Source organism: Callorhinus ursinus, unplaced genomic scaffold (assembly GCF_003265705.2).
Source record: "Callorhinus ursinus isolate GAN/ISIS: 27379988/994484 unplaced genomic scaffold, GSC_fseal_2.0 scaffold25, whole genome shotgun sequence".
NCBI lineage: Eukaryota > Metazoa > Chordata > Mammalia > Carnivora > Otariidae > Callorhinus > Callorhinus ursinus.
In genome coordinates, this window is record NW_027397087.1 from 36,241,767 (window position 1) to 36,264,803 (window position 23,037).

The 23,037-nt window shown below is 36.0% G+C and overlaps 1 protein-coding gene across 12 annotated transcripts in view; it reads right to left on the reverse strand.

The window, feature by feature from the left end:
* Window positions 1-23,037, reverse strand: part of MYO9A (myosin IXA) — a 346,819-nt gene that overhangs the window by 177,608 nt on the left and 146,174 nt on the right. For all 12 annotated transcript variants that reach the window (XM_073877314.1, XM_025883650.2, XM_025883655.2 and 9 more), the window contains 4 exons: window positions 18,810-18,926; window positions 15,568-15,702; window positions 6,945-7,066; window positions 1,558-1,699 (listed from right to left, as the gene is read on the reverse strand). In XM_073877314.1, coding sequence (XP_073733415.1) covers window positions 1,558-1,699; window positions 6,945-7,066; window positions 15,568-15,702; window positions 18,810-18,926 — 516 coding nt within the window. The remainder of the gene's footprint in view (window positions 1-1,557; window positions 1,700-6,944; window positions 7,067-15,567; window positions 15,703-18,809; window positions 18,927-23,037) is intronic.

Genomic DNA, 23,037 nt, shown 5'->3' on the forward strand with positions numbered 1-23,037 from the left:
TTCATCTTCTAGCTGCAAGTTTGTATCTTTTGCCCAATATCTCAATTCCCCCAGCCCCCAGCCATGAGTACCATGAGTACCATGATTCCACTCTATTATTCTTAATGTTTGTTCTAAAATCTGTTCCTTTCTGTCTTTTCCATCTTGAAATAACACTTCAAATTCACCCATCAGCTATAGCCAGAAGTCACTTACTTAGCTAGGATCCATCAATCAGGTTCTACCACTTAAACCTCCAAAATATATCTCATAATCATCTACATTTTCTCCAACTCTACTGCCACCCCTGTGGTTCAGTTTACCTTAACATTTCACCTCAACTATTAAAAAAATTGACCTCCCAGCTTCCACTCTTCATCCTCTGCTGTTTCTTCTCCTCAAAGTAATCAAAGCAATCTTTTAAAAACACAAATCACAACCTGTTTAAAATCTTTTCATGGTTCCCCATAATAACTTCAATAAAAACCAAACTCATTTAACTTGGTCTAAAAGCCATGAAGAATTAACTTGCTATTCATTCTCTAAATTCGTTTCATTCACTATCTCCCCCTTGCTCACCATAATCTACTAACACTGACTTGTTTTCAATTATTTTAACATATTAATTCTTTCCTATCTCATGGCCTGGAATATTCATCATCCCAACTCCTCACCAAGGTGACACTTGCTTCAGGTTAACTCTCAAAATTTAAGTTCTCAGAGAGGTATTCATGGATCTCCAAATTCAAAGTCCACTATTTCACTACTCTTCTTTCCTAGAACCCATTCATTTATTTATAGCAATATCCCATTTATCCATGTTATACACACATGCGTGCATGCTTGTATATGCTGAGCCAAGAACATGTCTGTCTGGTTTATCACTAAATCATTCCAAGCCCCAAGCACAGAGTCTGACACATAGTCTGTGTTTAACAGGTACTTTGTGAATAAGTCAATCATTTACAGATGAATGAGTGATTTTAGTTGTGACTCTCACCTCAAGACCCAAGAGAAAATATATTGCTCCACTATTCTCTGCCTTGCCTGGGAAATTATCTTAAATGACAGACTTAAACACCAAGTGGTTGAAAGGTAACAGGCTCACTAATTACAAATAAGAAATAGCCACAATTATGAAGATTCCCCTCCACAGGAGTTAAAAGTTTCAATATATTCATTGGGAGTGCAAGCTCACAAATACCTAATGGTGCATAAAGATATGAAGCCTCTGTTAAGCCTCACGGATGCAGAGAAGAGAAAAATTCAACAAACTACATAATGAAATACTAGTTTCAAGATATACTGATGCTATCTATTCTTCAGATTTAAAAAAACTATTAGAAGGGACTAACTGATGCTGAGTTTATCTACAGGAGGAAACCAACAAAAATATCACATAAGACAGTAATATGTTGCAAGGTAGAATCTGAATGTTAGTAGTATCTTTATGTCTCCAACTGTTACTGATCAAGAGCCTCCATAAACTACAGAGAAGGCAGTGTGACAGGGATGATAATACATACAGTAAAGAAAACACTTTTACCCTGAAGGCATATTAATGAGAAATTTACTGACCTTTACCCCATATTTTACTTTCCCAGCATAATGCTTTATGATGAAAGCAGGCTCCATCACGGCTGGAAATTCAATGTAAGAATTCTCTTCATGTTGATGCTTAAATTTATCTAGCAATGTTTGATTTGTAGCCTGTGGAAAGCTGAATCAAAAACAAAAACAAAAACACTAAAGAAAGATGTAGCTGTCAATATAGTCTTTTTTTTAATACATTATAATTACATTGCCATGTAACACATTTACAGCAAATTACAATGAGTTTTCACTTACATTATCTAATCTGATTCTCTTAACAAGCTAAAAAGTGAGTATAAGAAGGACTGGTGTTTTATAGATGAGGGATCAAAAGTCACGATTTGCCCAAACTCACGCTTTGCAAGTTGCAGAACTAAGAAATTAACTCAGGTCGGGGCGCCTGGGTGGCTCAGTTGGTTAAGCGACTGCCTTCGGCTCAGGTCATGATCCTGGAGTCCCGGGATCGAGTCCCGCATCGGGCTCCCTGCTCAGCGGGGGGTCTGCTTCTCCCTCTGACCCTCCTCCCTCTCGTGCCCTCTGTCTCTCATTCTCTCTCTAATAAATAAATAAAATCTTAAAAAAAAAAAATTAACTCAGGTCTTTAGATATTTAGCTCAGGTTGCATTGTGTGGCACTTCTGTAATACCTATAGGATAATAAAACTCAAATGATACATTGTTGGGGCCAAGAACTTCCAAACAGAAAATCATCTCTCAATTTGGACAGGTCTTAAGTCCATAGTCATCTTCTGTTTTCCTATTTCTTCATATATAAAGTAGCAATTTTCTTACCTATACCAGTAACTACATAATTTTATACTATATCTATTATTATTTCAAATATGTCTCAATGGTTTATACTCATTGATAAGCATTTCATATCTACTTATTAAGAAATAATTACATGATAGCAAATACAGGAATATAAAAGTTTAGTGGGCGCCTGGGTGGCTCAGTCGTTAAGCGTCTGCCTTCGGCTCAGGTCCTGGTCCCAGGGTCCTGGGATCGAGCCCCGCATCGGGCTCCCTGCTCAGTGGGGAGCCTGCTTCTCCCTCTCCTCCCCACTCCTGCTCTGTCACTATCTCTGTCTGTCTCTCTCTCAAATAAATAAAATCTTTAAAAATTAATTAATTAATTTCCAACTCTTGGTTTCAGGTTGGGTCATGGTCTCGGGGTCCTGGGGTTGAGCCCCACAGGTCAGCTCTGCACTCGGCACAGTCTGCTTATCCTCCTCCCTCTTCTCCTCTCTCTCCCTCAATCTCTCTCAAATAACAAATAAATTATTTTTTAAACAAAAGTTTAGAAAAGAAAAAAATCACTCGTGGTTGGGAATAATGGGAAGATTCAAAGAAGATATAGGAGGCGATTACGAGCTAAATGTTAAAGGTTGGGTAGGAGTTTCATATAGAGGAAATATCACTGACAGAAAAAGGAGAAAGCAAGTATCTTTCAGAAAAGTTTCATTTAATCATAGTTGAAATAATGAGAAATAACGTGACATGAGGTTGTAAAGATGCTGAATACAAAATCTAATGTGTAGAAATGACTCCAAAATTACAAGAGAAATAGTTAATTATGTTATATGTATTAGAATCAGGAAGGAGAATGGCCTTTGGTGTCAGATAGTCATAGTTTAGATTACCAGTTCTGTATGTGACCTACGGCAAGCTTTAAGAACCAGTTTCCATAAATGAGTACAATGAGGTACTGCAATGTTAACAGAATTAAATAACACTGGTAAAAACATCTAACACTAGCTGGCATCCCATAGGGAAGACATAAAAGTTACCTACTTTCTAACGTTGCCAACACTGCCATTTTCCTATTCATCTAGGCCTGCTTTTGCATTCAAGTACTATCCCTTCCTCAAAACACCTTCACCATCCAGCTCTCCCCGTCCATTCCAGAACTCTAAAGCCATTCTAGAATGGACTATAACTCTTGCAATTTGAAACAGAGAGTACAGTGACAGCCTCTACAGTAGTCTCAGTACTCTAATCTTACCTTGTTTCAAGTCACCAAATCAAAAAAAATTTTCCTATAATACTCCTTTAATCATGTGCCTCCCCTACTCAGTAAAATTTATGGATCACCAAGGCAAAGAGAACAAATCCAAGCTCATAAGCCTAGACCCAAACTCAGCCTCTGCAAACTTATGCCTCACTACTTCACAGCAGGATGCTTTTCTTCAGGAAGGATACTTATCTCATTGTCTCTAAGTAATCCTCCAAGCAATCAAAAAGCTTGTGATTTATTTTTCTTACTTTCAAATGGAGAAAATAAATTTTCAAAGGAAGACATATATGAGAACAGTTTTTATTCCAAACGAGGAAAGATGGAAAGAAAAGCTCTCCATATGTCCTATATTCAACAAACACTTGTGGATACACACTGCAATATCAAGTAAAAGAGTTTGGAACAGAGGCAAATCAGACATTATTGTGCATTTCAAAGCTCTTCCATCTAGTGTTCCGCAAAGGCTATCTGCCAGGAAGCTTTAGATTAGTGTTTCCATGCTTCTTTCTGTGTTTCTTTAGCTTTCAAAAATACCAATACCTCGACCCCATTCCTGTGATTTTACTGAAGTGATGTTAGGGTCATGATGACCAGTACTATTTCCAAGTTCCCCAGGTAATTCTTATGAGCAGGCAAGACTGACAAAATGCTATCCTAAATGAATGCTCTGATCTTAATTTCATTTGTTAAAAGAAGACTGGGGTGGAAGTCAAAGATTCTACATTTCTAACAAGCGTCAAGGGGCCGCCAGTCCTGCTGTCAACACATCACACTTTGAATACCGAAGGAAAGACTGGTAACACTCCTAACATCCTGCTCACACCTAACTTTGCTTATTCTTCTCCTTCTTTCTAAATTTCATGCTGCATCCTTTACAGTCAAGCTTAAATAACTTGCCCGAGGTCAAACAGCCAAGAGATAACAGAGAAAAGATTAAACAAGACTCTGACCCACACACCTGAAGCACTATAAACAATACTGAATGAGGTGGGAACACTGCTAAGGATATATTTCATGTTACATATTCCCTATAGAACAAAACCATTTTTAGAGGAAAACTACTCAAAGGAGTTCCCCAAAGAGCCTTCCTAAATGTGACTAACTTACTTTCAATCCAACTCTGGCAGAGAGAAAACATTTCATGCCTTTGCATCTTCTGGGATGTTAAAGCACAGAGCAAAGTGGTCCGTTTACAAGAGGAGGTAAAAACAACAAGACTGACACATAAAGTGAAGAAAATAATAATAGAATCTATAAAAAGTTTTTATGGAGGACTGATTATAGAAGCATAATTGAAGGGACAATTAAGAAGTTATTTGTCCAGGGGTACCTGGGTGTCCAGGGGTACCTGGGTGTCTCAGTCAGTTAAGAATCTGCCTTCAGCTCAGGTCATGATCCCGGGGTCCTGGGATTGAGCCCCAAGTAGGGCTCCCTGCTCAGCAGGGAGTCTGCTTCTCCCTCTCCCTCTGCCCCTCCCCACCACTCATGCTTGCTCTCTCTCTCTCAAATAAATAAAATCTTAAAAAAAAAAAAAGAGGTTATTCACTCTAGTCTCCTACCATCAACAATACCCTGACAGATGATGCAAAAGAATTACTATAACGGGAAATTTTATTACTTTATAAAGCAGCTGCTAATCAGCTCTAATGATTAGAAAGTTCTTTCGTACACTGAGCCAAAATCTGTCTCTGTGTAATTTCTGGCCACATGGCTTACCCCCAGGATTTTCTGGGTAATGGCAGAGTTAATATTCTCTTATTGGGCAATATTTATATCTATGTGAGGTAGCAAGTGACCAGGGAAATATAGTCTTTGTATAATAAGATGTGAACTCAAAATATTTTACATAAGGAATGACAGGCCAAACAAAAACCCCTTCCTCTATTCATGTTTTAATTACATACTCAGCTATCTCAATTTGCTACTCACAACCACCTTAAGATATATAGCAGACAGCATTATCATTTCTCATCATTGCCTTTTTACATGCAAAAAACTAAGAACCAAGAATATTCAGAGATTTGCCAAAGGTAGCTAAAAGAGATGGAATGCAACCCTGAACTTCTGACTCTATAGCCTATTATGGAGAAACATTATAGGACAATACTTCAATGCACAAGCTAATTAGTCAGAAATGCCTGGAGTGTCTGCATCTCAAGTCCATCACTTGCTATCTATATGATCTTCTTCTAGACTTGCTTAAACTGTGTTCTTTTTGTTATCATAAAATACCTCAAACAAATAAAACTGCTTAATATTTTGACATCAACCATAATAGTTCTCAACACTGAGTATCAAATCACCTATGAAGCTTTCCAAGATAAAATACACCAGAGGTTAAGGTATGTGAGCAGTTAAGAACTACTAACCTTACAATTTTATAAAAGATAATATATGTTGTAAGGCATATAGAGCAATGCAAAAAAGAAACTTTTACACAACTTTGTACATAAAATATTTTTGTGTTAATTGCATTTTAATTCATTTAGATTAATGGAAATAGTCTATATGTTTATGGCATATTAAAAGGGTGACATACAACTTACCATACAAACCAGGATATTTGGGAGTAAAAGTAGGCACCTTTAATAACTAAACTGGACAACAGGCATAAACTTTAGATTGTCCCATTCAAACCTGATGATGTATGGTCATCCCACCTATGATAGTTAATCCCCAATATTTTATATCTTGCTTCAGGGGGTATAATGGTTATAGCTAGAAACAAGTGACCTAATTTAGTTACTTAATATTTTAGTGAAGAGTGACAGAAAACTCACATACTCTCCATCACTTCAGTTTCTCCAGTTCTAGATTTGCCATCTTGTAGGATAACTATAAATAATACTTTACAGAGTACTAAAAACACTCTGGAGGATGCTATATGAAGTTCTATTTCTGAAGCTTATATATATGTTTGGTATACTACACAGTGCTAACAAAGGATGTCAAATACTTGGCATATGTTGCTACTTTCCACCTGCACAGCTGTGGCAGACATCACTAATCTATCATAATATTCTTTTCTACTGAACATGAAAACTACAAACACATCTCATATAAAACTCAATTCAAGAAGAGAGGAATATGCAACAAAAAAAAATATGCCAACAAATTTAACATCAAAGTAACTCTGTAGAAGAATCTGGAAAAACTCAAGGAAAAAATGCATTCAATATTATAGTTCACCCAATTTTCCTAGAAACATACACACACAATAAAATGCACACAAGAGAAACTTTGGCTCCTTATCGATTATGTAAGAAGAAAATTTAAGACTTAAAAAGACATGAAAAGCCCAAATGAAAAGAATCGTACTTTTGATTGAAAAGTACTTGCTGAAAGAATCATACTCACTTGCTTTCTTCATCCAAAAGATGGAGCAGACCTGTTGGTTTCTTGCTAATAAGATTTATGCAACAGGTATTATCAATATAATCTATATTGTGCCAGCTGATACCTTCAGTTCTATACTCCTCCTAGGAAATAAATTCACAATTTATTCATCTTGCAGAAAATAATAGGTATATGATAATAAAAACTGAAAAGCTTTTGCCAGGCTTAAAAGAACTAAACTTTTCCCTTTTAAATCACTAAACCTACACAATGGAAGAATGTATAATTTGGGTTATATAAAACCTTCATACAGTATATGTCTATTTTCATGAAAAAGTACATACAATCAAATTTTTTTGTTACAACGCTATCTGTATGCCACTCAGGTGAAAATTTAGGGCTGGACTTGTTTTAGCCACACTATGTTAGGACTGCACTAAAGAAAAATATAAAATATAAGAAGCCTAATTTCTCCTAAACCATCAGAAAGGACTGAGTATTTGTTGGATTATCAATAATGAACTTAATGAAACAATGTCTGGGAAAAGTAAAAACCATCACCTCCAGTGATCACTGATACCATATGGAATTCATATGTACTTCATTCGGTAAAATAAAACCCTTGGGGTTAAAAAAAAAAAAAAACCACCCTTAGAATATGTTAAAAAAAAAAGTTTCAAATCCAAGATTTTAAAAAGTCAAAGCTCAGGCACTGAACAACTATTCAACTATTAGGCCCCTATTGTTGTTTATTTTTTCTCTGTACTGGGAAATAATCTTATATTCATCCTTGTGATGCTTTTAAACTGTTTTTCAAAACAAGGCCCCTGACAATCTAAAGAAGATTAAGTTTCTACACTGCAAGAATATTTAGGCACCAAGTAAATACCCCAGTCGGCTGATGACTTTAGTATGCACTGATAATGTTCACACACTTCTCTCCAAATATAGTGGTTTTGCAAATTAGGGATTTTTTTATTTTTATCATTCTTTGGGTATTATTATTATTATTATTATTAACCTGTAAATAAGACTGGTATACTATAAACTGTAGTTACTCTACTTGGGAAAAGTAAATGTCTGTGCTCACTTCAGCAGCACATATATTAGCAGGACACCTGTGCAGGGATGACACGCAAATTTGGGAAAGGTAAATGCTTAGTTCTTTCCTTTTAAATTAATAATTTCACAAGAAATTAATTGCTATATAAAGGTCACCCTGCAGAGCAGTAAGCAAGTTTTTTGTCCTGTTTCTTTTTTGTAGCATGGTTAACAAGCATATGGATTCTTACAGATGTTAATATAGCAGTCCAAAATCCTCCCCTCATCTCCTCTTCCCAATGACAATTCACACCCCTGATAAGGGTCGCCTGGGTGACTCAGTCGTTAAGCATCTGCCTTCAGCTCAGGTCATGGTCCCAGGGTCCTGGGATTGAGCCCCACACTGGGCTCCCTGCTCAAGGGAGAGCCTGCTTTTTCCCTCTCCCTCTGCCTGCCTGTGTTCCCTCTCTCGCTGTCTTTATCTGTCAAATAAATAAATAAAATCTTAAAAAGAAAAAACCACTGATAAGACTCATCTGTTTATAAATCTAATATAAACAGAGCCATACAATATATATTCTTTTCACTTTGCTTTTTCTTTTACTCAACATTAGTTTCAGAAACACATCCAGGTTTGTAGGATGAATCTAAAGTTCATTTATTTTTTTTTGCATTTTTTATTTTGTTATGTTATGTTAATCACCATACATTACATCATTAGTTTTTGATATAGTGTTCCATGACTCATAGTTTGCATATAACATCCAGTGCTCCATTCAATACGTGCCCTCTTTAATACCAATCACCAGGCTAACCCATCCCCCACCCCCTCCCTTCTAGAACCCTCAGTTTGTTTCTGAGTCCACAGTCTCTCATGGTTCATCTCCCCCTCCAAAGTCCCCCCCTTCATTTTTCCCTTCCTACTATCTTTTTTTTTAACATATAATGTATTATTTGTTTCAGAGGTACAGGTCTGTGATTCAACATTCTTGCACAATTCACAGCACTCACCATAGCACATACCCTCCCCAATGTCTATCACCCAGCCACCCCAGCCTCCCACCCCCCCACCACTCCAGCAACCCTCAGTTTGTTTCCTGAGATTAAGAATTCCTCATATCAGTGAGATCATATGATACATGTCTTTCTCTGATTGACTTACTTCGCTCAGCATGATACCCTAAAGTTCATCCATTTTTTTAATCCTTTATTTAAATTCAATTTAGTTAGCATATACTGTATTATTAGTTTCAGGGGTAGAACCTAGTGATTCATCAGTTGCATAGAACAGCCAGTGCTCATTCCATCAGGTGCCCTCCTTAATGTCCATCACCCAGTTACCCCATCCCCCCAACCACCTTCCCTCCAGCAACCCTCAGTTTGTTTCCTAGAATTAAGCATCTCTTATGGTTTGCCTCCCTCTCATTTTCATCTTATTTCATTTTTCCTTCCTTTCCCCTACATTCATCTGTTTTGTTTCTTAAATTCCACATATGAGTGAAATCATATGGTATTTGTCTTTCTCTGACTTAATGATTTTGCTTAGCATTCATTTTAAATGCTGTAGGGCAGGGGTTGTGGAACATCATACTCACTCATTTATGCTTTATCTACAGCTGCTTTCTCAATGTTATAGCAGGATTGAGACCACATGGCCCCAAAATCTTAAAAGACTTATTCGGTCCTTTACAGAAAAAGTATGCCAAATCTATGAGAGAGCATTAGTTCTCAAACTTTAATATTCAACAGAATCACATAAAGGACTTATTAAAACACAGACCACTGGGCCGCAGGCCCAAAATTTCTGAATAAGTAGGTACAGAGTGGGGTCCAATATTTGCATTTCTAACAAGTTCTTCGGTGATGCTACCAGTAGGGATAGGAGAACAATACTTTGAAAACCAATGCTGTGCAGTATTTATATGCAATCTATTCACCCACTGCACTACTGATAGACATTACAGTTATTTCTAATTTTTAGCAATTAAAAATGCCATTATTAACATTTGTGCACAAAAGTTTTAGTGTGCATTTATATGCATGTTGAAACTGAAAACACAGGCTTATAAACTACACATGTATAATAACCTCAGCAGATACTGCCAAGCAGCTTGCTAAAGTACGTGTACCAATTTATGCAACCATCACCCATGTATGGGACTTTCCCATGAACAGTATCTCTAATATTTGTATTATCAGTTTTTTTTCATTTTGTCATTCTCATGAATGCCTAGGGGTATCTCACTGTGGTTTTAATTTTAATTCTCTGATGACTAATAAGTGAAAAATCTTTTCCTATGTTTACCCTCCATTTGGATGTCCTCACATGTCTATGTTCATCAATAAAAACTCTGAGGAAAAATCCCTGCCTTAGTCATAGGGATTCATCTGTTTCCATTAAGTTTGATATTATTTATAGATTTTTGTAAATGCCCTTTATCAGGAAGTTCCCTTCTATACTTAGTTTGCCGAGGATATTTTTTAACATGAATGGTTATGCAATTTTATCAAATGCTTCTATTGAAATAACCATAAATTTTTTCCCCATTTTGTTAATAGATGAATTAAATCGATTGATGATTAGATGTAGCACACACCAGAAAAAAACTCCACTTGGTTCTCATTCTACATTATCTTGCTGGATTTAGTCTGCTAATATTTGTTTAGAATTTTTTAATCTATGCTTATGAGTGAAATTCACTTTAATTTTCACTTCTAATAATATCCCTAAAAGATGTGGATATCAGTATTATCTTAGCCTCCTAAAATGCATTGTGTCCCATCTTTTTCTATTCCACATAAGAATATATGTCAAACTGATACTAATTCTTTCAGTGTTGGCAAAATTCACCAATGGAGCCATCTTGGTTTAAAATGTTCTTTATAGAAAGGCTTTTAATTACACGTTCAATATTTTTAATACTTGTAAGAATCAGATTTTGTATTCTGTGTCAGTTTTGAAAATATTTTTTTCATATCATTTCATAAGTGTACTTATGGACATAAAGCTGTTTAGTGTATACTATTATCTTTTTAGTATGTGTAGGATCCACAGTGAAGTCCTCTTTATAACTGGAATTCTGATTATTTATATCACTCTCTGTCTCTCTGTCACTCATTTGGATGAATTTCTTGAGGGGTCTTATTAGCCATTTCAAAGTAATACTTTTGACTTTGTTGATCTTCTTCCATGGCATATTTGTTTTCACTCTTATTTAATTTCCTCTCTTATCTTCATTATTTCCTTCTTTATACTTTCCTTTGGTTTAGTCTGCGGATCTTTTTCCAATTTGTTGGGATGGATATTTATATATATCATTGCTCTTCAATTTTAAAATCTTCTAACAGCTATAAAATTTTCCTCTAAATACATCTTTGGTTACATCCCACAAGTTTTTGTTTGTTTGTTTTAAGATTTTATTTATTTGACAGAGACAGACACAGTGAGAGAGGGAACACAAGCAGGGGGAGTGCGAGAGGGAGAAGCAGGCTTCCTGCTGAGCAGGGAGCCCGATGCGGGGCTCTATCCCAGGATCCTGGGACCATGACCTGAGCCAAAGGCAGACGCTTAACGACTGAGCTACAAGTTTTAAGATGCAATATTTTCATTCAGTTCAGTATATTTTCCTCAACCTCTAGACTATGTAGAAGTGCATTAATTAATTTTTACCCATAAAGGTACTTTCCAGTTATCTTTTGATTGTTGGTTTCAGGCATAATTTCTTTATGGTATTTAAATATGTATGGTTTCAATCCCTGAAATTTGAGCCTTGTGTTATGGTCCAGTATACAAACAAATCTTACACATTCTGTAAATTTGCAGTTACCTATATATGTCAAATAAGTATTTGCTTTAAAAATCTGTTAGGGACGCCTAGGTGGTTCAATCAGTTAAGTGTCTGCCTTCGGCTCAGATCACGATCCCAGGGTCCTGGCATCAAGTCCCGTATCAGGCTCCTTGCTCAGCGGGGAGCCTGCTTCTCCCTCTACCTGCTGCTCCCCGTTTGTGCTCTCTCTCTGACAAATAAATAAAATCTTAAAAAAAAAAAAAAAAAGGAAAGGAAAAATACTGAATGCTGGATCCTGTATATGAAAAATCATACAGATAATTTTAGCACTAGGATGATCTCTTCCTCCACTGGACGGTGAATTTGCTCTTGGCAGGCGGCTAAGAACATTAGGAATTCTATACTCTTTTAACCCAACTGGAACTGAGAAAATTTTAAACTGGGCTTCAGTCCCTAAGATGCCTGATCTATTTCTGGTTTATCTTTACTTCTAAGATGTAACCCTTTAAGGTCTGAAGCAGAAAACCTGTAGGAGTTACCAGCAGGTTCTTCCTTGTTCTTGAATCTGGAGAAAACCCTGTTCATCTTCTCAGATTCTCAAGCCTGGCTCTTTCAGAATCAGCACCTCTCTACCAGAATAAAGAAATGTCTTTAGGAACAAAGCAGTCCAAAAATGCTGGGCTCATCTCCCTGGGTTTCCTTCTTGCAGATATAAGCCCTGTAGAACTTCACTTATTTAGATGTACCCCAATGCCTTCAAATATATCTTGTTCATTCTTTTTAGGTGTTCTGCAAGGCAATTTGGTCAAATTTCCTAGTCTGACATCCCCAGAAGTGACAGAAACAAACACAAAATCCTCACTAGATTATAAATGCCTCAGATAAGATTTCTGCACTCCAAATTTTCTGTCTTCAATGCCTAGCACAGTGTGTGACACACAACTGTTATTCAATTTAGTGATGAGCCAACGCCTTGAAGGATAATTCTGAGCAAGTAAAGGAAATAAGAGCGCAGTATTATAAATGACAACATTAAATATATTTTCAAATCACAGAAACTTCTTCTGGTCTGTCTCTTATTCCACATTATCTTTACATATACCTTAATTCAGGACTCATAATCACACACTCACACTACTTCAACTGGCTTGTGGATTATGTCCTTCCCTCCAGGTATTTTACCCTCTCTTCAGTCCATCTTCCACAGTTCAAATCCTCTGCTAAATATACTTCAAATTGCTCATTTTCTAAAAGAAAAATTCTAATCTCCTTTACATGACATATAAAGCCCACAACTATATGACCCAAGGATATTTCATAAACTTATCTCCCTCCCTGTCTGCATTCTTATATCATGTATTTTAGCTATACTATTTTCAGTTCCTCAAAAGTGTCATGCTGTTTTATGCCTCACAATTTTAAGGATGTTACCTTTGTTTAAAATATCTTCTCCCCACTGACAATCTGGTAAACTCAATCTTCTATTCAAAACTATATTCCATGGGGGCACCTGGATGGCTCAGTTGGTTAGGCGACTGCCTTCAGCTCAGGTCATGATCCTGGAGTCCCGGGATCAAGTCCCACATCGGACTCCCTGCTCAGCAGGGAGTCTGCTTCTCCCTCTAACCCTCTTCCCTCTCATGCTCTCTATCTCTCATTCTCTCTCTCTCAAATAAATAAATAAAATCTTTAAAAAAAAAAAAAACTATATTCCAGAATCACCCCTGGGAAATCTGAGTAGACTTTTAGGAAGTTCTAATCAACTTCATCCTTTATATCACTACTTTAACCTTCTATTCGATTTTGGCACTCACCATCCTGCAGGGCAATTATTACACCTCTCTCCCATCCTGTGGGACAGGATGGGACATTTTTGGACAAAATTTACTTTAGTATTCAAAATTTTCAAGATGTTTCCTCCCAAAGCATATCTGATAACTTTTTATTTCTATCTTCTTTTTCAAAAAAGTTTTATCTACTTAACCGATCCCATCTCAAGTACCAGAGATAGACAAATAAATAAAACAGTTAATATTTAAACTGCCTTAAATCCTATTCCCAGCAAATCCATTTTAAGTGAAAAAACATGATAAGGGAGAGAAAGGAAGAATAAAATAGATGAGATGGCAAAGAGGTGTAAGGTCTCTAAACCTTCTATAAATTATAGCAAAAGTATACCTGCCACATTAAATTACAGAAGAGAATACTGAAACTTGAAAGGAAAAACAAGATGTATCTTAGACTCTAAGTCTTCTGATCCATAATTCCACCACACTGCCCAAAATTATGATATTCAGGTAGCAAATAAATAAAGATCACCCACCCCCAAAAAGTTCCGAACACATTTTCCGTAAACTGTAAGGTTTTTTTTTTAATACGTGTTTTTAGGCAAAGTATTTCTTATGGCTCCTCAATGTCTAATCTACACTTCTAGAAAAGGTAAAAATAATTTCAGTAATAGTCAGATAATACCTTTTCTCTTCAAAAGCAATTTACTTACTCTTCTAATGATCCAGAGAGCAACTGACATGTCAGTAAAACACAGCACACAGTCAACAAAATGCATTTCTCCACCCCTCCAGCATATATATCCATTTGCAAGAGATAAAAAATACTAGTTTAGCATGATCTAGCTAAAAGAACACTGGAATGAGTCAAGTAGACCAATCCCAGCCCGGCTTTTTGGCTAAAACAAGAATTATGGAAGCAGAGTGTTAAGGCTTGAATATTGGCTTTAGTTACCATCTGTAAAACTAGAATAAAAATAGCACCTGCCTGATAAATAGGAAGTACCACATAAATGTGAGCTAATAGTATAACAAATAATACTGCACTACATTTTAATAGCTCCAGAGTCTAGCTAAAAGGTTATGTGTTAAAAATTTTAAGTATCATCAAGATGGCCAAAACTAGTGCTGCTTGTGCTACTGTTAATCAGTCCTCAGAACCCCTAAAGCAAGACAGATGTGCTTAAGCTAGGACAGAGGGCAACAAGCCCCAGTGATAAGAAAGATCTTTTTTTGTTTTGTTTTGTAGACCTGTTGTGGTCCTCCTGTTCATTTCACTTCTTCACCATTTCTCTTGAGATAAATGTGAATCCTGCTTCTGTTCATATCCGCCTATACAAACTGAAATGGTGGGCTACGACCTCAACTTGTTACTAACTTGAAACTTAGCGTGGAGAAAGAGCCCACATTTTCTATGACCCTGCATTTACCATAAGCATTCTCAGGGAAACTGATGGCTCACTCTTTCGACTCTAAATCAATCTGAGCTTCTCCCAAGAAATACCTAGTTACCCATTTTGGTCTCTCCACACTGTCCTATTTCCCTATATCTGTGCGCCACATTGATTCAAGATTCTATTAATAAACTCCTCTACCCCACAGATAAAGAAGACACCAAAGCAATCAACTTGATTGAAACGAAGAGACCAAAGCAATCAAACAAGCATATTTAGCATTACACACAGTGACCAAGCACAGGGCAGCAATTAAAAATCACCAACAGAAACCCAAACCAAACTCATGCATCTTTTCACTCAAAGGTGTACTCAAGCAAGCACATATTTTTTAATCTACTTGAGGTCTATTTAAAAAAAGAAAAAAGGAAACCCTGTATCATATGGCTCAAAAACTATGCTCTGATTTTTCATTTGCTAACAAAGACATGAAGACTATAATATCTGCATGGAAGTATTAGATTTAAAATGCTCCTAACTACAACTCAAAAATTTATATATGTGAGTATGTGTGTGAAGATAAGTGGGTGAGACAATGAGAGGGGGGAACGTGTATATGCATTTAAGTACTCACTTGCTCCAATTTAAAAATATGCTGATTGAAGTAGTGCTGTAAACGTTCATTAGCAAAATTAATACAGAACTGTTCAAAGCTGTTATTTTCATAATCTTCAAACCCAAAAATATCAAGAACACCAATGGACAAAGTCTGTAAAGCAGAAAAAAAATTATGATGGTTAAAAAATGATCCTCAAATTTATTTCATGAATAATATACACAATTACAGGTTAACAAAATGCTCAGAGTTCTTCTACAGCAGTGGACAGGAAATTTTGGAGAGCCAGTATTCAACCAAAATATTCCACTAAATAAAAACAATTTTAGTTTTATTTTCATCTTTTTCTTTTTATCCCAATTATAAAAATACATCCAAAATTTTAACACATGTAATACACTGTTTACAAAAATGTTTGAAGCAGGGTTAGTGACCTGTTATCTCAATCACAGAAATCCCTGAATTCCAAGAGACAAGGAAGTAGAAAGAATCACCTATGGGGAAGTAAAAAATAACCTAAAGCTAGATTTTTCCTGGCTATCCCAGGTTAGGCAAAGAACACCATGCAAGTTTTCCTATTTTCACTTTTATAACCCAACAGAATTCTGCATTGCAAACCAACCTAATTAGTATGTTTAATCAGCCTTGTACAAGCTAAGGATAAAACTGGATATCGGAATCTGTGGTTTCTTCAATTTTTAAAACAATCTTTTTAAAGATTCATTTATTTATTTTAGAAAAAGGGAGAGTGCGAGGAGGGGCAGAGGGAAGAATCCTCAAGCAGACTTCTTGCTGAGTGTGGAGCCTGACAAAGAAAGGGCTCTATCCCACAAGCCATGAGATCATGACATGAGCTAAAACCGAGAGTCAGATACAGATGCTCAAATGACTGAGCCACCCAGGTGCCCCCAATTTTTTTTAATTTTTATTAAAAAAAACTGTACAAAGTTTACGATGTTAAATAGTTCTAAAAAATTATAATAAAAAACAATAATCCCTTTTTCATTATCAATTTCTGCTCCCTAAAGTCAACAGTCAAAATTTTATCTATCTGGTATAAAATAGTACAGTATAGTATACAAATACTTATTCTTCTATGTCTTGATTATTTTGCTTCTACATACTATATTCTAACTTCTTACTATAGATAACAAGGGTTCAGCTCTAATACCCCCAAACCAGCATTCTTCTCACCACCTCACCTCATTCTTAAAATACAGTTACATGACAATTTTGGTTAAAAGAAAAAAATCTTTCTCCACTAGTACTGAGAGATAATGGGTAAATTAATGTAATGAGTAATAAATACTAAGAGATTTTTTTTTTAAGATTTATTTATTTATTTCAGAGAGAGAGAGGGAGAGCATGAGCAGGGAGAGGGGCAGAGGAAGAGGGGGAGAGAGAATCCTCAAGCAGAGGGACTATGGACTGTGGAGCCTGACGTGGGGATCAATCCCAGGACCCTAAGACTATGACCCAAGCTGAAACCAAGAGTCGGCCGCCCAACTGACTGAGCCACTCAGGTGCCCCAACAGTAAGAGATTTTTTAAAGTCTCCATTAAGAGTATTTTCTTTGAGGGACCTGGGTAGCTCAGTCAGTTAAGCCTCTGACTCAAGTGATTTCTGTTCAGGTCACGATCTCATGGGTAATGGGATCAAGCCCCACATGGGGGCTTTGCACTCAGCAGCGAGTCGGCTTGAGATTCTCTCTCCCCTCTGCCCCTCCCCCTGCCTGCACTCACACTCTCTCTCTCTCTCAAATAAATCTTTAAAAATAAAGAGTATTTTTTGGATTGATTTTGTTAATTCTAAACCCTTATGAAAAACACTAAAAGTAATGACCTTCAAAAATAAGTCACTTTGGTAAATAAGATTCCTATTACAATTTTCTAACTGTAGGCTTACTCAAACAACGAAAAATTAATGTTAGAACCATTTTACATTTAAGATGGGAGGATTAAGTAATAAAGATGACATATTTTAATCACCCTAAAGATGCAGACTACTTCACAGAAAGTTGCTGGGAAATAAAAATGGATTTGAAATGATTTAAATACTAAAATCTGCCATATTAAAAAATAAATTCCAGAGGATCCTGGCTGGCTCAATCAGTGGAGCATGTGACTCGATTTCAGGGTTGTGAATTCGAGCCCCATATTGAGTGTAGAGATTACTTAAAAATAAAATCTTAAATAAATTCCAATGGAAAAAAAAACTGAATATAAAAAAAATTAAAGTCTAAAAGTATGAGAATATTTTTATAATCTTAGGCTGAAAGAGGCTTTCCTACATAAGAAAAATAAATAAATAAAACCCAGGAAAACAAAGGAAAAGAATGGCAGAATTAACTGCACAAAAATTTAAAACATACAGGCCCTAAAACACAACATACACAAAACTTAAAAGTTAAGAGAAAATATATGCAATATATATCAAACTATGAATCTCTGCAATATCCACAATGACTCCAAGAAAGAAGTAACAAAAAAACAAAATGAACAACATAAAAATAGCAGAATATATAATGAAATGATGAAAAACCATGAGAAGATACTCGACTCTCATCTATCATTGAAAAAATGGACAATAAATTGGGATAGTCCTCCTAATCAGATTAGTAGATGAAAAGACTGATAATATCCAATGGGAGTAAAGGTGTAGGGAAATAGGCATTTTCATACACTACCAGTGGAAGTGCAGTCTTTTCTGAGCACTTTAGCAATTTAGCAGTAGCTAACAAAATTCTAAAATGTATATATTCTTAAATCCGGCAATTCATTTTGAGGATTTTATCCTAAAGAAATGTACACAAAGAATATTTGTTACATCATCATTTATAACAATAAAACAAAAGCAATATATTTTTAAGGGGAAATTTATGGTATACAGGCATACTATATAATATTACAAAGTTATTAAAAATAATGAGGTCCAAATCTATTTCAAGACCTACCAGGTAAAATAAAAAATACAAGTTAGAAACAATACAGATAACATAATTCTATTCTTAAGCTTAAAAGCAACTCTGTATATGTACATCCATAGAAATGTACATAAGAAAAAGGTCTGGAAAGACACATAGAACAAGTTTCCCTAAATATCAGGGTAATAAAAACATACATACATAAGGAAGGAAACAGCACAGAATACAAACAGTGATTCTTATTTATTACTCTACATAATTCTGTGTTTTTAAATTTCAATTATCTTAATAAAACAATTTTCCAGGAAAAATACATAATAATCCAATGTATGTGTACCTTTGTATTTTGCTCCAAATCTTTACTATTCAGAAGTGCATGATTAATCCGAAAAACTATCCAGTCAAACAGGGCACTATATAAAGACTTAGCCATGGAGTTCCTCACTGTCACAGCCTGAAAAAAAAAAAAAAAGAAAAGGGTTGGAGAACAAATGAAAATGGCAATAATCTAAGACACTGTAACAAAGTGTATTTTGCGCTCAACTAATAAAGAAAGCTTACTATCCTGAGTTAGAAATTTAATTTTCTCTCAATTTAAATAGCCTATAACTGAAGCTTTCCATATAACCATACTCATTAATCTAGTCTCAACTCTAATCTAGGCTAAAAGGTAAGAAAAACAAAATGTAGGTCACTTAGTTCAAAATACTTTGACTGAAAATTGGGGTGTACATTTTACCTAGTAAAGAAGGTGTAATAAGAGGTTTACAAACAAATCAAACTTGCCAGTAAAAGTAGGGAAGACTATTCCAGGCAGAGGAATAAATCTGTTGGCAAACAGGCATCAGTTATCTGTGGAATTCTAGTTAGACTCTTAAAAAATAATCAGAATACCACCACAATTACATTCCTGGTTGTCTTCAACTTGTCATCCACCGTAACCCCAAGGATTTCTCCATCCCCAGATAGAGTAATAATTCTTTCATTATGGAGTAATAAAATTTCTTTTTTCCCCCTCACTTCAAGCTTTTCCCAGTTTATGGAAACTCTCTGTACTAACTGCTCAAAATTTCTGTAAATCTGAAATTGTTCTAAAAAATAAAATCTATTAGTTAAAAAAACAATCAACATTTAGAAAGTACTACAACCTAAAAAAGGAGGGGAACATATTTTAGAGAATTGAGTCCTAGCACTTAGAGAATATAAGTCCTAATTACTTAAGCCTTATATTCAGGTACATACTTATGTATCTGTCCTACAGTTTAGAGGAAATAGAGAATAATGATTAAAAGCTAGGCTGTCTTCCAATCCCAGTTCCTCTACTTATTCTAGGGATGTAACCTTGGCCCAAGATACTTTAACTCTTAAGCTACAGCTTATACATTTGTAAAATGTAGATAATACTACAATCTACCACATGAATGATGAATTAATTTCTGAATTTCAGTGAATAAAAAAACGAAAGCTTCAAGTTTCTAGATCAAAAATTAACTACCTAAACCATTACCTGCACAGGAAAGAGAAGATGCTATCAAATTCTCTATCTTCAACACCAGAAACTTGAAAACAATTGGAAAATGTTCAAGTTCTGAGAGAAAAAGGAATGTGACCCTAGAATTCTATACTTAGGCAGGTTATCAACAAGTATCTTTAAAATTCAAAAAAATCAATAATAGAATATATAGAGAGAATAACCATCTATTTTTCTCCAGAGGGAAGAATGAATACAATCTGATCTAGTTCAGCAAAAGTAAAAGATTTTAAAACTAAATACACAAGCATAGACAAAAAACAAAAAAAACAAAAAACAAAAAAAAAAACCACAGAAAAAGAAAACATAGTACCATAAAAAACACAAATGGGTTGAATTTTTTTAGTGAAAAGACAGATCTTCACATTAAATTAAAAACTATAACCCACCTACTATGGTTTAAACCAGTCAGACAGAATCCAGATATACAAAATATACCAATATAATACTTATTTATTCCATAACATCCAATATTATACTTTTGGCCTCTTTTCTCTGAAATGTGGTCCTATCACAGCTTAATCTTAATAAACCCAAATACCAATTAACATTTTCCCACCCAAACAAGATCTCATTGTTTCCTATCTCAATGAATGGTACTAATACTCTTTCAGTTGTGTGAGCCGGAAAATTAGGATTTATCCTTAATATTTCCTTCTTTCTCCTTGTTTCCCAGTAAGCAACTCATTGCCAGATCCTGTTGATTTTATCATCTAAATTTCTTTCATACCCATTTCTCCCTATCAATATGTCACTATTCTAGACAAAGCAGCCAACCTCTTTCTCTTCAGGAGTACTACTACAGCCTCCAAATTCACTCTTGCCCTCTATGTTAGAACCCTAAGATGGTCACCAAGATTCCCATTCCCTTGTATACATGTTCTGTATAACCCCCTCCTGTTAAGTGTGGGCAGTACTGTAAATATGATGAATTTCACTCCAGTAACCATCTTATATTATATGACAAAGGATTTTAAAGATATAATTATGGCCCAAAATCAGCTGATTTTTTTAATTAACCAAAGGAAGATTATACTGGGTAGAGCTGACTTAATCAGAGAAATCTCTTAAAAGAGACTGACCCTTTCCATTAGAGAGTCCCCTGCTGGCCTCTAAAGAAACAAACTGCCATGTTGTGTACAGGACCACAAGCAGACTCTGCTGAGCATGGCCCCTGACAGCTAACAAGAAATTAGTGCTCTCCAGAAATGGACCCTCAACTCTATGGTCAACTAATCTTCAACAAAGCAGGAAAGAATGTCCAAAGGAAAAAAGACAGTCTCTTCAACAAACGGTGTTGGGAAAATTGGACAGCCACATGCAGAAGAATGAAACTGGACCATTTCCTTACACCACACACAAAAATAGACTCCAAATGGATGAAAGACCTAAATGTGAGACAGGAGTCCATCAAAATCCTAGAGGAGAACACAAGCAGCAACCTCTTCAACCTCAGCCGCAGCAACTTCTTCCTAGAAACATCGCCAAAGGCAAGAGAAGCAAGGGCAAAAATGAACTATTGGGACTTCATCAAGATAAAAAGCTTCTGCACAGCAAAGGAAACAACAAAACCAAAAGACAACCGACAGAATGGGAGAAGATATTTGCAAATGACATATCAGATAAAGGGCTAGTATCCAAAATCTATAAAGAACTTATCAAACTCAACACCCAAAGAACAAATGATCCAATCAAGAAATGGGCAGAAGACATGAACAGAAATTTTTCCAAAGAAGACATCCAAATGGCCAACAGACACATGAAAAAGTGCTCAACATCGCTCGGCATCAGGGAAATCCAAATCAAAACCTCAATGAGATACCACCTCATACCAGTCAGAATGGCTAAAATTAACAAGTCAGGAAACAGATGTTGGCAGGGATGTGGAGAAAGGGGAACCCTCCTACACTGTTGGTGGGAATGCAAGCTGGTGCAGCCACTCTGGAAAACAGTATGGAGGTTCCTCAAAAAGTTGAAAATAGTTACCGTACAACTGAGCAATTGCATTACTGGGTATTTACCCCAAAGATACAAATGTAGGGATCCGAAGGAATACATGCACCCCGATGCTTATAGCAGCAATGTCCACAACAGCCAAACTGTGGAAAGAGACAAGATGTCCATTGACAGATGAATGGATAAAGAAGATGTGGTGTATATAAACACAACGGAATATTATGCAGCCATCAAAAAAAGAAATCTTGCCATTTGTAATGACATGGATGGAACTAGAAGCTATTATGCTAAGTGAAATAAGTCAATCAGAGAAAAACAAGTATCATATGATCTCACTGATATGAGGAATTCTTAATCTCAGGAAACAAACTGAGGGTTGCTGGAGTGGTGAGGGTGGGAGGGATGGGGTGGCTGGGTGACAGACATTGGGGAGGGTATGTGCTATAGTGAGCACTGTGAATTGTGTAAGACTGATGAATCACAGACCTGTACCTCTGAAACAAATACTACATTATATGTTTAAAAAAAAAAAGAGAGAGAGAGAGGAGATAGTAGGAAGGGAAAAATGGAGGGGGGGAAACGGGAGGGGGAGACGAACCATGAGAGACTATGGACTTGAGAAACAAACTGAGGGTTCTGGAAGGGAGGAGTTGGGGGATGGGTTAGCCTGGTGATGGGTATTAAAGAGGCATGTATTGAATGGAGCACTGGGTGTTATACGCAAACAATGAATCATGGAACACTACATCAAAAACTAATGATGTAACGTATGGTGATTAACATAACAAACTAAAATAAAATTAAAAAAAGAAAGAAATTAGGGCTCTCAATCCTGTAACTGCAAGCAACTGAATCCTATCAACAACCTGTGAACCAGGAAGAGGATGCTGAGTCTCAGGTGAGATCACAGCCTTTTCAGACATCTTGACTTCAGCCTGGCGAAACCCTGAGCAGAGGACCCAACAAACCTGTGCCCAGACTGATCCATGGAAAGTGTCAGAAAATATTAAGTCACTATGTTTGTTACACAATTATAGAAAACCAATACACTCTCCTCTAATTGATTCTTGTACATTGT